At 46.0% G+C, this 16,713-nt stretch overlaps 1 protein-coding gene across 3 annotated transcripts in view; it reads left to right on the forward strand.

Moving 5' to 3' along the window:
* The window catches only part of ZNF592 (zinc finger protein 592), a 40,642-nt gene that overhangs the window by 7,987 nt on the left and 15,942 nt on the right, over nt 1-16,713 (forward strand). For all 3 annotated transcript variants that reach the window (XM_084532326.1, XM_084532328.1, XM_084532327.1), the window contains exon 4: nt 14,455-14,633. In XM_084532326.1, coding sequence (XP_084388452.1) covers nt 14,455-14,633 — 179 coding nt within the window. The remainder of the gene's footprint in view (nt 1-14,454; nt 14,634-16,713) is intronic.

Below are 16,713 nucleotides of genomic sequence, written 5' to 3' on the forward strand. Positions count from 1 at the left end.
GTTGTGGTTGCTGTTTGGTTTTAATTTATTTTAGAGGATATGGTCAATTCCGTTTAAGTATAAACCGTCCTAAAGTTGAACAGGAGGAGGAATCCTTTTTGCTTACTTCTTTGCATGAAATGAAAACTTTCCACGTCCATCTGGCTGCCAGCTCCACTTCCTGTGCTCTCCTCCATGAGCTCCGTGAATGAGGACACCGTGCCACCCTGTGACCTTCTGGGGTCTGACCACCATTTTCTGCTGCGGCTGTTGCGGTGTCTACATTCTCCAGAGCCTCCCTTTACTTGTTAAATGTCCACCAGGAGCATTTAGGTTACTAGCATGGGCATGCAGTGGCCCCGTTTAGATGCTTTGTTATCTTTCTCTTAAATTCATCAGCAGCAAAAAATCGATTATGGCTGAATGGTTGTGTCATGAAAAATAGCGAGGCCGGAAGGGATTGACGTGGCCACGTAATCACATTTCTTACCTGAGGCAGACCAGTAAGCACTGCACTCTTATCAATGCCATAACTTGGTTTGGGACTATAATACATTTCTAGGAAATGTCAGCAGTCTGGAATGAAAAGCCTTCAGGTGAGGGGATACAGCGGGTGCTCCTAAGTGAGCTAAAATGTTAATCAGTGGCATTAAAAATGAATTTCCTATTTTTGTTGTGGGATTATCAATTCAAGAGCTCCTTAAAGAGAGAACAAATGTCTGATAGTATTTTTAGACTGTAATCAAATAATTTATTCTGTAACTTAACCAAGAAAAGTTTATGCCTCTCACTTTGAGTTAGGTTTGCTAGATGTGAGATCTTTTTTTTGAAGTGCTTTTCCGAATATAGCTGTTGAAAAACTAGAAAAAGAGGGGACGTGAGAGCTTGCAAAGCCCTCTCCTCCCTGTTTGGTCTTCCCCTGCTTATACTCGAAGGGCTGTGTTCACCCTCGCTGCAGTGTTGTGTTGGGAGGCCCTTTTCAGCACATCTCCTGTCCCCACTCCTCATTACGCCGTGGTGCCCTGCATCCTTCCCAGAATCACAGAATCATTCAGGTTGGATAAGGTCTCTGCAATCACCAAGTCCAACCTCGAGCCTGGTACTGACAAGCCCACCATAAACCACGCTGTGAAGTTCTACAGCTACATGTGTCGTGAAGACCTCAGCAGGTGGTGACTCAGCCACGTCCCTGGGCAGCCCGTTCCAGAGCTGGGCAGCCTTTTCAGTAAAGACATTTCTCCTAATGCCCAACCTAATCCAACCCATCCCACAGAACATCCATTTCAGCAAAACTGTTACATTTCTAAAGGAAAAAAGAACTTGGGCCTGTATGCCCATTGCTGTTTGTGTCCAGATTTATCAGTAGCACATGGAAGATGTCCCTTTGCCTTGTGGCAGTACCCAAGGTGTTTTGTGTCACCACTAAGGCTTTCAGCAATCAGTCCGAAATTAGCTGGTCTTGGAGGGGGTCCATGCAGGAGATGGGTGCCACACTCAGCTTCTGAGTCATCATGGCAAAAAGGTGCTGACACAGTGCCCCTGGGACAGGGAGGAGCTGAAGGTTTTACACATCATGGAATGGTTTGGGTTGGAAGGGACCCTAGAGGTCAGCTAATTCCAGCCCGCATGGGCAGGGATTCCACCAGCTCTGCATTTGTTTCTGAGGTTTCTACTCTCACATAGTTCAGAGGAAAAAAAAAAAAAAAGAGGAACGTTGGTAGGAGCAGGAGATGACCTAACAGCTAGTTTCACAAACACTTTCTTAGGTGGTAGAAGCAGCCACAAAATACTCTTGAAATATTTTCTCCCCTCTTGCAGGTAATGTAGAAGCCTAAATCTGGCACAATTTCCATATTGTGTGCTCCAGTGAATTCAGCACATAGTTGTGTGCCCGTGCTTGATCTGGAGCGTGCTCCTGTTGTGGGACGATGCCAACATGCAGAGGTGGTATAAACAGTTGTGGACAACCTCAGACGTGAACCACATCCCCATGTCTCAAGGGACTGTGTGTTTGTTGTAATTTTAAGCATTTGAGCAAAAACTCTTGTGTACTGCTTTCGTCCCTGACATCCTTCTCAGCCTACTGAGATGTTGATTTAGAAACAGCTGTCTTTGGGATGGGGAAACATTGTCATCGTTTCTTAACGCTAGCAGAAATCACACTATAGTATTTTGGATTTTTTGGTGTTTTTCAGTATCTTGCTCTATGCCTTCCTCAGGATGCGTGGAGAAGAGCTTGTGTCTGAATTCTGGGACTGAGTATCTTGCTATTTTCAAAGTAAAGCTGTGGCTTTGCTTACATGTTGTAAAGAGCTTCAGGAAACAGAAAAAAAAATCCCTTTAACTTTGGTTGTAGCAGAGCAGGTCCCCGTTGTGTTGTTGCCTGAAGTGATTATTCAGGTACCTGCTTCCAGATTATCCCAGGAAAGGGAATTCTTGGGAAAGGTCAGTGGCTGAAGACAAAGGGTGGCAGTGGCATATTTGCTGTTCCCAGGTCTGTACTAAAAGATGGTGACCCCTTGACTTTCCCAAATGGAAAGTAAGCTGGGTTGATGTTTGATTGGTGTTCTTTAGAGCTCTTGTGTGAAATGATACTAAATCTGGATTATTAACTATGAAACATGCACATCTAATGTGTGCACAACCCGAGAAACAAGAAAATAAGAAGCTTTCTAGCTTGGTATGGAAGAAGAATGTCACCTTGTTTGGAAGGCAGGGAAGATGTCTTATCCAACAAGGTTGTTCAAGAAAAGAAGTAGAAGGCTAATTTTTTTCAGTATGATCCTTTACAGTTACCCAGTTTCAGGCTGCAGTGAAATAACTGAAGGACAAGTGAGCTGCAGCGAGAGGCAGGAGTGATTGGATTGAAGAGGGGATGCAGCTTAAGCTGGCTTCACTCCATGAGAAAACTTATCCTGTATCGTACCTAAGACTTCTCACTTTAATTGGAATTTCTTACCGCGACTGTTTGAATTAGTTAGACATCTTCATGTGTCTTGTATCTGTTCACAAGGAAAGTAAGGCAAAATGTGTGCTTATTCCTGCCAGTGGTTTGGAAAATACTGTCTTATCTTTCTGAATGGCCTTGGGTAAAGTCCGTGTTAATGGGGCAGATAACAGGTAAATGAGTTCCCTAGGTGAGGCCAAAATGTGAGTGACATCGGTGGATCCTGGTCGTTTTGGAGAAGGGAAGAGGAATGTGGATGTGGTCCCGGACAGTCAGGACAGGAGGAGATTGGGAGCAACTACGGGGATGAGAAGGCGATGATGCTGGGAGTGAGAAGGTGGAGCGGAAAGACCTTTAGAGAAATGATTGAGAGCTTGGCTGTAATATTACATTTTGGGCTTCCAGTGGCTACGTGGTTGCAGTTACTCAAAGTACAGCAGGGAAATCCGACTGGACTTCGTTTCATATAGAATATGTGTAAGATGAAGGCAGCTAAATGGCAAGGTGGGCTCTCTGGCTTTTAGCGAGGATATAGGATTGCGAGTTACGAGTTAATCCATTTCAGAAATAGAACAGGACTTACTGGATGTGTGTTTTAACTGGATTGTATTAATGGATCTCAGTTATTTTTACTTTTTTTTTTTTTTTTTTTTTTTTTTTGGAGACTTGTGAGGCCATTTTTGCAATCATCACTTGATAGGATTTATTTACTCCTCTGTTGCAGAATCACAAGAAGAAAACAGTGTGAGCTTGAATATCTGGTAGGTTGGATTTTGATCACACAGGCTGCCGTGCTGCGTGCAGGTATTATCTCTAGCCAGATGTTCCAGAGGTGGAAGCAGATGTGTCTTGTAACTTCAGGTCTGTTTGGTATGTCTACAGCAGTGTTATATTCTAGAGCAAGTTGTGTTTTTGAGGGGGGGAGTCTGATTAAATAGTTGCTAGATTATGCCAAATTAATCCAATATGCATGTTCTGCAATTTATTTTTGGATTGGAGAACTAGGTAGATCCTAATTGTCCAGATGTTCAGCGAAATGGCTGACAGGAGTGCTGTGTGAGGAATGGCTGTACTGAAGAAGTAAAGTTAAGAGGTTGGAGCAGAATCAGGTAAAAGAGGAGGGAACTGCAACGGGGGACAGGTTGCCTGTAGCACTGCCCGAGGGGTGGCTGTATCCAGCTCTAACATCCTAGCTGATGTTTGTATTAAGGACCTTGGAGGCTGGATGTGTTGGAGAAATTTGTGGAACCAACAGAGTTAGAAGTCATCGGGGGGAAAAACTGGCTGTATTACAGGAGGACCTAGGTGGTCATGAGGACTGCATAGGAATGGGGTGAAGCAATTGAGAAGCAGGATATGTGTTTGGTTGCAGGAAGGCTCTGAACAACCACTTTACAACCACTTTGTGCGAGGGATTCGAGTCAACCTGCAGCACCAGCCAGGGTCTTGTTAACGCTCCCTGTCGCTGCTAGCACTTACTTACTGGGAGGAACATGCATTGTTCTGCATGTATCAGGGAGAAGCTGGAATAAATGAAGGCTGGACGACTGGGGAAGTGGAAAGATGATGTTACGAGGGGAAATTAAAAGACCTTTATGAGTTTAGCTTGGCAAAGAACTGAAGTGTTACGATGGGTCTCCTTCAGTACCGCACAAGACACAATATTAAGGTGAGGGTTGTGGCGCTTCCTTCCAGAAATCCAATCTTCAGAAATAAAGTGCTTCCCTTCAGGGATCAGCCCCTGTAGTTTGTCAGCATCAGACAGTTCTTGTAGCCTTTTCGGAACTGAGCTCAAATTCCAGATGAACAAAACCCGTGCAGATCCTCATGCTTTCATTATAGGTCTGCTTTTCCTCACAAAGCGGGTGTGTGAGGCTGCTCTGTGTTCGCTGTGATGTTTACAGAGTGGAGCTTTTTAAACCTACGGGCAACGCTGATGCGAGAACAGACTCATAGATTTACATGGAAAATTAGGAGCTGGTTTGTCATCATCAGAGGAATGAATTCTGGAAGAGGTTTCCCCTAGAAGTAACGAACGAAGGTTACAAACTGGTTTTGAGACAGAGCTTATTTGGTTTTTTTGGCAAGGACAGAACAGTGCACAATAATGTGCAAGAATTCGGAGTACTGTCTGACCCTCTTGGGCATAATTGTCCATCTAGTAGTAACCGGAGACATTTCCTACTTTGCTTTTTTTCTTTTTTTGATGTTACCATCCGAAATCCGCAGAGGTAGCAAAGACTTGAAGTACAACACGTAAACTAAGGACCTCTGAATTTTCCTCCACCTCTGTGCTTTTGTTCTTCCCCCTCTCTTTCTTCTTCTTCTGTTCTTTATTTGTCCAGTAAGATTTTTCAGTGAGACATGACGTATCCTGTTTATGCACCACCTACACTAGAGTTACTTAAAAGCAATTTTATGGCTGCCTTTTCTGTTTCTTCTTCCTTCCCCCTTTTAAATCAATGTTTTATAATTTATTGGCTAAAACTTGCCAGAAGCTAGTAGGACCACATGCTGCACTGGTAAGCTCTCAGCAGTAAAGTAGCAAGTAAGAAAGCAGCTATATCTCTGCTGTTTTTTTCTTCCTTTTTTTTTTTTTTTTTCCTGCATGTTCGTGTTTTAATTTGGAAAACAAGATTAAAAATCAATAAATATTCTCGTGGCCCTGTAGAGTACTGCTTTCTTCCTCTCCCAAGCCAACTGCGATGAATGCAATTCCTAGGTACCAGCAAAGGCTGACTTTGTTTGGTTTGTTTTTATATGGAGGTTTTCCCTCTGGATTTTATGGAAGCAAAGGGTTGGAGGATGTTATGGTGAAAGCACATGGAGGGAATGAGGCTGCTGGGAGCGCAGACAAAGAGATGAGTGGCAGGATAGGAGCCAGAGCCTGTACCCTGAGGCCAGAACAGTGCGCTGGGATGAGGAGAGGCTGGGGAGGAAGGAGGCTTGGGTGCAGCTCTGTGGTCCGCTTAAATCAGCGTGTGGGCTGCTGCCACACAGGGTGACAATCCCACCCTCATTTGGTCCCACAGCCCCCAGGGGATGGAGGTCAGCATGCAGGGGAACCAGCATGAGAGCGAGGAGGGGATCGGGGGCACAGGCTGTCCCTGGCGGGATGGTGCGTGGGAGCTGTGAGGCTGGAAGCTGAGGGCTTCTGGCACCAAAAGGGAAGGCTCCTGCTCCCTTGTTGTTCCTCCATATGGGCACCAGTGATGCTGACAGTGTCCTGAGCAGAAGGGCTGGGTGGTGGTGGTGGTCTCAAATCCTGCTGGTGCAGGGAAGGGCACAAGGAGGAGGAGGAGGAGGTGCCCTTCTGGAGTGCCCGTGCACCAATGCATGCAGCATGGGGAGTGTACACGAAGAACTGCAGGTGTTTGTGCAGAAAAAATAGGAAGAACAGACGAGGCCCTGTACAGGCAGCTGGCAGCAGCCTCACGCTCACAGGAGCAGGTCCACAAAACATCTGCAGCACCAGAGGGCACGAGCAGGCCAGGAGAGCCCTGGACAGCATCAGTGCCAGCCTCCTGACCCGAGTGCAAGGGCTGCCAGTGCTCTGCTGCATCTCACATTCACTGGCAATGAGGGGCTTGTTGGATGTGTGAAAATCAAAAGCACTCGGGATTCTGAGGGCAGGGGGAAGTGTGGAGAAGTTCACAGATCTGGATTTCAGGGGAGCAGACTTAGGCCTCCTCAAGGATCTGCTTGAAAGAGTCACAGAATTGTTTGGGTTGGAGGCACCTCAGGGTCCATCTGCCCCAACCCCTGCTCAAGCAGGGACACCTGGAACAAGTTGCCCAGGACCGTGTCCAGATGGCTTTGGAAGATCTCCAGGGAGGGAGGCTCCACAGCCTCTCTGGGCAGCCCGTGCCAGTGCTCGGTCACCCACACAGTAAAAAAGCACTTCTGATGTTCATTCCATGTTCCAGTTTGTGCCTGGTGCCTCTTGTCCTGGCACTGGGCACCGCTAAGAGCCTGCCTCAGTCCTCTGTACACCCTGCAGCTATGTACGGACACGGGTAAGCTCCCCCTGATCCCCACTGCTCCCAGCCTCTCCCAGGAGAGGTGCTCAGCCCCTCTGTCATCTCCATGGCCCTTTGCTGGACTCTCCCCAGTCTGTCCAGCTTTCCCTTGTGTTGAGGAGCCCAGCACAGGACCCAGGGCTCCTGGCACGGCCTCCCCAGAGCTGAGCAGGGCAGGATCCATCCCCTCCCTCCAGCCCAGACCGCTGCTCGCCGCCTTCCCAGCAAGGGCACGCTGCTGGCTCCTGCTTGGCCAGGCTGGTGGCCTTCCCTCGTGGTAGACGAGGAGGGAGCAGTGTGTGCTGCCCAGCTTGATGTCAGTGCAGCTGTTGTTGCTGTCCTCTTTAGGAACCTCCTAGGAAAGCCGTGAAGTATGGGCTGGGTCAGCAGCCAGCGCGGCGGGCTGGAAGCTGGATGCGGAGCCAGGCCTGGAGGGGTGGTGTGCAAGTGCAAAGGCTGGTTGGAGGCCAGTTACTAGCAGCGTGCAAGGGTCAGGGCTGGGTCCAGGCCTGTCAAACAGCTTCATTAGCAGTCTGGGTGATGGGGTACAGTGTACCCTCAGCACCTCTGCAGGTGCCACCAAACTGCTGCCATCCAGAGGGACCTGGGCAGGCTGGAGATGTGGGAGGGCAGGAACCCGAGGAGGTTCACCAAGAGCTACAAAGTCCTGCCCTGGGGAGCACCGCCAAAACCCAACTCCAGGACATGCTGGGGCACCCAGCTGGGAAGCTGCCCAGCAGAGAAGGCCCTGGGGGGTCCTGAGGGACACCAAGGTGACCGTGAACCAGCAACATGCCCAAAGAGTAAAACGGTGTCCTGGGCTGGGTCAGGCAAAGCCCTGCAGGTGGAGGGAGGGGATCCTACGAACCTTCCTTCTGTGGAAGGGCTGGGATCTTGTAGTTGGGATTAGCAAATAGTTGGCTGGCGAAGTAGGAAGGGAGTCAGTGAAAAAGCAATGTGGTGAAGATCACAGTAAAAATGGTGTGTGAGCTGCCATCCTCCTGTGTGTGATAGGACACAAAGCATGAGGAAATGCAGGGTGAGAAGAAAGAAGCAGAGCTGAGAGACTAGATGGGCAGAAAGAGGTTGGACTCGATGATCTTGAGGTCTCTTCCAACCTAGAAATTCTGCGAAATCTGCCCTGCAGGGTGGAGGGCAAGCAGAGGGCTTTAACGTCACTGTCATGAGAAAGGAGAAGGAAAAGTGCCATGTAGTCTTTGGGGACGTACTGGTGACTTGACAGTGGGGATGTGAAAGCCCAGTGTCATCCAGTAAGGGGTTGTTTTAGCAACTGGGAGTTCAGGTTTTGAGTCGCAATACGAGAGGCAGAGTGGTTGGTTGGCAGCTCCGAAGAAAAGATGTAGAAACTGAAATTCTTAAAGTTAGGGCTGACAGCAGGAGAAAAGCTCTGAGAACGTTCAGAATTAGGTTGGTTTGATGCAGCATTGTCTACATGTGGGATAGTGTCATGAAACTTCATTTTGCATTGAAATTCCTTTGTTCCCTACAGCTGGCAATTCCTAGAGCTACACACTTCGCTGCAAATACAAGAACGTATTTTGTGGTTATTGAAGAGCCTTAACTTCCAGGGAATCAGGTTTTACTTGAACGCCTTAGTTGACTGGGGCTTAATCACCCCGGTGTCTTGGGAATATTTAGGAGTGTGTGTGGAGGGGTCAGTCTTGGGAGGGTGTGAGAAGGATGCTGGGTTTGGGAGCATTGTGTGCTGGACAAGGTGCAGGAGCACTGCTGAGAGTGAACAGGAGAGGTGGGATGCGACAAAGAGCAGACGTGGTGGAGAGGGGGGTGAGCCAGAGTGAGCCGAAGAGGGGAGAGATGGAGAAGTTCCGCATTGAATTGTAATTAAGTCCTTTAGGCTGACAGCCAAGCAGGTTCCCGTGGTGGCGTTGGCCCTCTGGGCTGACACGTTAAAACAGGCAGCTATAACCAAGGAAACAGAAGTATCTTTGTACTCCGCGAGAGTACGGAGTTAATGAGGTTAAAAGTGTCCACGTTAGGGCTAGACTTGCGTGTTCCTTCAAAACTTGAATGCCTTGGTCTCAGGGTATCAGTTTGGTTCCAGAATTTTCTTTTAATTAATAACTTCAGGTTTCTCTTGTAGCTTTTCAGATCTTTAAGTTGAACGTGCTAATGAAATGATACCTATTCAAAGAGAGCCAGGGGGAAGGATGCAGTTTGTCTATCACAAAGACTGCAGAAGAAATCCTCTGCTGGCCGCTTCTGCTCGCAGAGGTAAAATTTTGCGTAGCACCGTTACAAACTTGAGACCATCCGAGTTAAAAATCATCCTCCAGGCGTCTGGTTTGCTCAGAGACGGGTGGGCTGGCAAGAAGCTGTGCCTGCAGGAGGTGTGGAGCTGAAGGTGAGGGCTGGAGCTGCGGGCTGCCAGAGCCGGCGTGCCACCCAGCCGTGCTGAAGGATGCAGCTTGCTGGCATGCAGCCCAGTGAGGCAGTAAGTGAAAGCTAATGCAAAGTTAACGGTTAACACGAAGTGGTAATTCCCTTCTAATTTTTTTTTTTTAATAGCAGAAACATCCTGCTAATCTACATTGCACCGCTCAAACTGCCTGCGGTCCCTTGGCTGCCAGAAGTGTTGGTTGTCCCCTCAGTTCTGCTAAGGCAGGAAAATAAAAGCTATTGAAAGGCTGGATTTGGGAAGGACAGGGGCTTTAGGGCACCTCTGGTGGGGGATTTTTGATATGAATATGTAAAGGACAAGTGCACTTGTGTTCCAAAAATACCAGTTCTCTTCCCCTCTAACTGTTTCACTCTGAGTCCTTAATGATTTTTTTTTTAACATAGAGGTTTTTAGCCTTATGAAATTTTTCCTCTTTTGTAGCCGCAGTTCTATGCCTTGCAATCAGCACGACCCCATGTTTTCAGCTGAAGCTACACAACGGTCGTGTCAAGGAGTCTGGGGGCTTCTCGTTAAATAGATATGAATTTTGTCGGCATCCCTTAACCCTCTGTAGCAGCAGAGGGTCTGAACCCAATGTGCAGTGTCTCTGCTTGCACCGAAGCTGGTTCCCTTTCGGTTTGTGTCAGGAGTAGTGAAAGCGAAGGGTTTCGTGCCCCGGGTTCAGCCTCCAGCGGGGTGTTAATGGGATGGTGCCCTGGCTGCTTGCAGGCTTTGTCTGTAGCCACCGGGAGGATTGCCCACCGGGATTTTGCGGCGCTGCCAGTGTATGAGAAGGGAGATGGCTCTGACTTTGATCCGGTGTGCTGTGCACAGCTGGGCTGGACAAAAATATGCTTGTAAACGGACCAAATGCGAGGCAGTCATTTAGTCAATTGTTTTAATGAAGTGGAAGGGTCAATGATGCTGTCTCTATGCAGACACTTCCCACAGCAAAACTGGGCTTTATCCTCAAGTTTCCTGCTTTATGAATACCTTTGTGGCTTCAGGATTGCAGTTAGCACTCTGAAAGAGTTGGTCTAGCATGTTTTTTTAACCTTAACTCTACTTCAATGAATATTTAGGTTTTTTTTTAGTTGTTTTTTTTTCCCTTCTGAAGACGTTAATAAATAGAAATGGGAATAAAATTAAGTATTCTGAAGTGCCTGAGCTTCTGAGCACTTTTCTGTGAGTGTGATTGTGACTTCTGAAAGAAAAGCCTGAATGCTGTGTGGCAGGCGAACCAGAATTAAATAAAACTTGTAATAAATAACTCTTGATTAAAGTGTAGGTTATGGGAGTATATGAGAAACGCAGACATTACACAACTCAAAATCATATCCTGGTAACACGCTTTAGAAATAACTGACTAATGAATGTCTCAAATTGCTGCCAGACTTCTTTGAAAAGTCATGGAAAACTAGGAGAGAGATAAAAATGTGACATCTGGAACCAAGTTAAAATTTCTCGTACAAAGCAGAAGCGTTGCAAAAGAGAACGCCAATTGGGCTCCAAGATGAAGCCTTAGGGACGTGGGGAGCTGAAACAGGGCTGCCCCTTGGCTCCTGCACTGCCTCTGGGCAGCTAAATGGCAGGATTTCTGGCCTCAAGTCCTTTGCAGGCCTTAAGGAAAGGATGAGAATAAGCTTAAAGGCATTAGTTACCGGTTTTATTTTCTTCCACTGAACCTTTTTCAGCATTACTGTGTACCTTGGAGCGAAGGAGGTGACCACCATTCATACAGGAGTCAACTGTGGGCATTATGTACAGGGGGGAGATGTTTTCTGTCTCATCCTGTGCTGGTTTTTGCTTTTTTTTTTTTTTTTTTTTATTCAGTCCTGACATCTAATTTATTTTTTTAATTGCTGCAGATCACTGCTGATGGTTTCTCAGAAGTGTCTCCTTCCTGTAGTGGCAGTGGTTGGCTTGCAGGCTGTTGCTCCATGTGTAAAGCTGACTGCTTTTCCCATGCACATCACGTTGATTCGATAGCCAAACGTAACCTGCCGTGTGCTTACCTGGATACTCAGTCCTCTGTGGTCTTTTTGCAGTTCTTCGTGACTGGTTCTTATTTATAGTACACAGAGTTAACCAGGCTATCATCAGCCTTCCTTGTCATTTTACTGTTTGTTCCCCTTCCCAGATATTTTGTGAGTATTTTGAAGAGCCCAAATTCCAGCAGACCTTTCCTAGAGCCCTTCCTCCTTGAAAGAGCTGTTTATTTCTGTCTTCTGACCGGTGATTTATCCATGCATAAGTCATCTTTGTGTATGCCCTAGCAGCTAGTTCCCTTGAAAGCCTTTAGAGAAGGGCATTGCAAAACTCTTTTTGGAAATCCAGGTAGACTGACCTATCTGGAGGGCACATCTTCCTTACCTTCGTGGCTTTGGAGTCCTTTGGAGAACTTGGATGAAGCAGGGAGGGAAAAGCGGTGTTGACTCTTCCCAAGTACAGTACCAGCAATGCTGGTTAAAGATGACAGTTTTCATTACTCTTACTAATTCATCCGTGACTCATCGCTCTTCGTTTTGTCTGTTTGCTCCCTAAATTCTCGTCTCTTCCATGAGACAATCTGAACTCGGAGGCTTGGTTGTTTTTTTGTTTTGTCCCCACTCTGCAGCATGGTGTCAGTGTGGGAATCCTTCCAGCTCCTGCCATGGCATCCATAGTCGCAATAAATTCGTTTCTCCTTATCCTCCCCAGACTCTTGCTTTTTATTCCCTATCATGCATGTGCACTCTCTGGCAGCCTTCCTGCTGTTGCAGGGTCTGAGGAAGATAACCGTTAGTGTTGATGCCTCTTGCTAGCTGGCCCCCAAACATTTCTACCCTGTGTCAGCATATTTTGGGTTGTTGACAGCCTTTCATATTGTAGGGAAGCTCACTGCTTCTGTGTGTAGCCTGCACACCTCCAGGCAGCACTGCCCAGCCACAAAGCCCCTTGAATGCTGCAGGCAGAGTGGTGATTTGGGCACGTTTCAGATCAAGCACAAGCACTCCAGGCAGTGAAGAATCAGGTTTTTCTGTGTGTTGGTTGCCCAGGGGCCAAGGGAGCCTCTGGGGGTGCCAGATAGAGCACGTTGGGATGCAAGAGGTGAGCCCCAAGCTGTCTCTTTGCTGCCTTAAAATCAAAATTTAATCAGCCTCAACAAGGCAGTTTTTTGGGTTTGTGGAGAAGTATTTCTCGCTACAACAAGAGGGCAAAGGTGCTTTCTGCTTGTGTTTGTGCTGAGTCTGCTTTAAATACTAGGTGGGGTCAAAGTTGACGAGTCCTCTTCTGGCAACACCAAAAAGTGACACTTCTCACTGCAAATTGAAACCCGGTTAGAAAAAATTCTGTAAAAGACAATAAAAAAAGCTGAGACTGCCCTCAACATCAGTTTCTCCTTGTAGCTCTTCTTTGGTGATTTGAGAGCGCTTTGGAGAATTGAAGGTTGAGCTCAGCAGTTAAAATATTCCTTGCCTAGAGGTCCTGGGGGTATTTTAATTTCCCATTTTCCCATTGCCATTTATATTTTGTGGGTTCAGACCATGACTGAGTAGTGCTGTTGTTCCTTGCTGAAATTAGGGCATTTTGGGAAGGGCTAAAATGCCCTTGAATGTGGTTTAGGTTTGGGTGTCTGTGTGGGGATTCTACAAAACAGTTCCTTCCAGCCATTCTTCTCTTTCCTATGGAAATCTTTTCTGCTTTAAATTTATTTTGTAACATCTCAAATCACGTCTTCAGACAACTTCTTGACAACTTCTGAAGTTTCCTCCTTCCTCAAGGGCCTAATCTTTTATTTCCCCCTCCAAAACAAAACAAAAAATTTGGATTTGTTGTAGCTGTGCATTTTATTATAAATGATGTTCTCTGATACCTGCAGTACTTTTGACAATTCTCTAACTACGTACTGGAGCATCAGAGATGTTCCATGAAGTAGCAATGGTGTAGAAAACGTTGCTGACCCTCACTGCATTTGGTTTTATTTTACTTTTTGTCAGATTTAGAGAGACTTTATCAAATCTCTTCCAGCTTTCTACCCTGGTTGCCAGCAGCGAAGTCTGAAGGACTTAGGCTGGCCCAGCTATGTGTACACGTGCTATGTTAAAAGCTTCACTTGGCCACAAAGATGTACTCCCTTCCTCAGAGCCTTCTTTAACTGGAGTGGAAGAAATGATGCAGTTAAATTATCCAGTTTGATAATGCATAATTAGCTGCTTGCTGTAGCTCATTCTTGAGCTGGAGTTAGGAGCAGAGGAATAATTTTGCATGTGTTTATTAATGACAGAAGAGACTTTAAGCTCCTAGAGGGCTCAGATCAGAAGGTAGGTATCTATTATGGCTGTTCACACGTACATACTGTTACAGTACTGAACTCTGTGTCATGTACATGTAAATGATGCTTGTTCTGCAGAGCTGTATTGCTATCAGGTGAGGCCCTTCTAACAGCAGAAAGAAAAAACTGGATTTCGTACGAGGCACGGAAACAGGGAGAAAAAGCGTCTTTGCATCATTTCCAATACAAGGTTATCAAGCAATACCTATAAGGATATCATAGCACACATGGCTCGTGTTCTTTAAAAGTTCAGAGTTGGTCCAGTTAGAAGAAATTTTGCAGGAGACACAGGTGTGGTTTTGGCAGGGAAGGCACAGCAGCACTGCGCTGTGTTCGGTGGCAAGCATTCAGAGCCAGCGTAAGGGGACTTTGTCTGTGCTCTTGGTGATTTGGGTGCAGGACGTGGGCATGCTGAGGAAAGTGCTTTCCTTCTCAGATGTCCTAATGCTGAAATGAGGGCAGTGGCTGCGTAGGTTTTCAGAGCTAAGAGCTGAAAGTTGGTGTTTTCTTTTTGTAGAAGAAAAAAGGGAAATAAATCACATGGGTTTGGTTTTAGAATGGATACGCTCACTTGAAATGGCTAATTAGAAAAGTTGTTAGGTTTGTTGTGGAAAAAGATGACAAAGGCAGTGCACAGTGCATCGTAGGGCTTAATGCCAGGTAGGTAGGGGAATGTGCTGGAGCTTCCCCTAAGCCTGAAAGATTCCTAGGATGAACTGGGGGGGGAAGCAAATAGAGAATAAATAAATAAATAACATAACCTTTCTTCCATCAGACTTGCCAAGTGTGCCAGATGATGCTGCCCAACCAGTGCAGCTACTGCGCCCACCAGAGGATCCACGCTCACAAGTCCCCGTACTGCTGCCCAGAGTGCGGGGCCGTCTGCCGCTCTGCCTACTTCCAGACGCACGTCAAGGAGAACTGCCTGCATTACTCCCGCAAAGTCGGCTTCAGGTTTGTGCCAGCTCCACAAGTTCTGCGCTGGGGTGGCAAGAGGGAGGGGGAAGTTGGATTTGGGTCTTTGGAAATGTGTCTTGCTTGTGGTGGGAGCAAAAGGGGATGTGTCACAGGACCACGTGGTTCTCAGTGGGGCGAAACACATTTGGAACGGGAAATGACTAAAAGAATTTAAGGGGAGGTTTCTGAGCACAGAAATGATTTTGAGGCAGCTTTAAGTTGAAAGATGCTTGTATTAACTTCGCGTTGCAGACGGTCCTCTCAGGATTGATATTTACAGCAAAAAGATTGCAGAACTTAATCCTCTAAATCTCTTTAAGGGTAGAACTTATATATATGTCAGTTATAATGGACTGAGGGATGTGTGCCTTCACAGGAAAGGTACAGATTATTTTATTGTATGTCCCTGAAACTCTGCAAATGCTTCTCATGAGCTGAGAGAAATGGAGGAAGGCTCCCAAGGTGGTGTATATGTGTGCTTGTGCTGTCTTTTCTCCAGCCAAATTGATTGCTTTAATAAAAGACATTACTTTTCCCTACAAGCCTTTCCTGCTTTGTATGTGTAGATCACCTCAGCTGCAACACAGCTCATGCTGAGATGCAGATGATTTGCTCAGGAGATGAATGATGGACTAGGTGACCTTTCAAGATTCCTTAAAGTCCTGTTTTTTCTCTGATTACCGTTAAATACTATGAAATTCAGAGTGCATAGGGCAATTTCTGCTCTTGGAGCTGTTCTTTTAAAATTACAAATTCAGGAAGCTTCCACTGTGTGGCTTCTAAAATCACACTTAAGTTTTCAAGGGCGTTTTCTTTCGACCATGAAGACAAGAGACGTATCCAGCTGATTCTGAATTTAATTAGATAGTTTTTTTCATGTGGGATCTGATCTGAGGGTGCACAGCCCACAATGAAGAATTAATTCGATTGCAAATTAAATGGCTCTGATACTGAGGCTGTTCGAAAAACGAATTAATTTGTGAGAAGGATGAAGGAAGAATGCTGGAAAAAGCAAACAAACATTTCCCTGAGATGGAAAAATGTGAATGGGAGTAGACATCAGAAGACTAGTTGTGGTTTTAATGTAGTTGTTTGTACTTCACTGGCACTTGAGAATCCCAAATTTAGGCGTAGCTTCATTGTGCTGAGCCACTTGTGTAGCATCCCCATCCCTGGAAATGCCCTGGTCAGTAATGGGTCACAGGGTTACTCTGGCCTGAGCTTGTTCTCTTAGCAAGGATCCAGTGCTAGTCCTTTCTCTTCTGTTTCCCATTAATGGGCTCACAGTCAACAGCAACCAACAGCAGAGGTTGCTCCTGATTCTTAAATGTGTGACATTGTGTTTTTTTTAAACATTATTCATTCCAGATGTATGCAGTAATATCTTTATGATGCCTCCTTAATGCCTGTCAGCAATGCCAGCTTCCATCCATCTGCAGATGTCATAAGCAAATATCTGCTTTCTGTGCTAGGGACAGTAATGAAGATCTAAAACAAGACAGAGCTAGAGAATGCTACTTATGGTGTTTGAGCTTTAACCGGTTTCTCTAGCAGTTAAGTTTCTTTAACTTCTCTAATTATATCTTCTGAAGTTCATTTCTGAAAACTGAGTCCACTGAGTAGGTGAACGTCTGGCTGTGCCATCCTTGTTACCCTTCCTGCCCATGCTGCTGGGTTGATGTCATTGCCATTGGTGAAAAGAGAAGAAATAAATTCAAGTTGTGGAACGATATCTAGATAATCCATGGCATCTGTCCTGTGGTCACTTAGGGACTTCTGTTCTTTCTTTTTGTTTTTGTTACTTGCAGAACTGAAAAGCCAAGGATTTCTTTTAAATCTTCTCCAGGGTCAGCTCAGCTTTTGCTGCTTCACGATAGATATCCATTTTTCTTGAATTTCTAATACATATGTTTGGTTTTGTTTTTCTGATCAATCCTTGTTCTGTTTTCTGCTGGTATCCCAATGCATCCAATGAAGTTTGGAGCAGGTTTGGTTGAATTTGAGTTTTAAGTGTGGATTACATTGAAGATGAGAAAGGTCTTCTGCAGTTTAGCATTAAAATTAACGAGACTGTCCT

The sequence above is a fragment of the Aythya ferina genome (genome assembly GCF_964211825.1).
Source record: "Aythya ferina genome assembly, chromosome: 11".
Taxonomy (NCBI): Eukaryota; Metazoa; Chordata; class Aves; order Anseriformes; family Anatidae; genus Aythya; species Aythya ferina.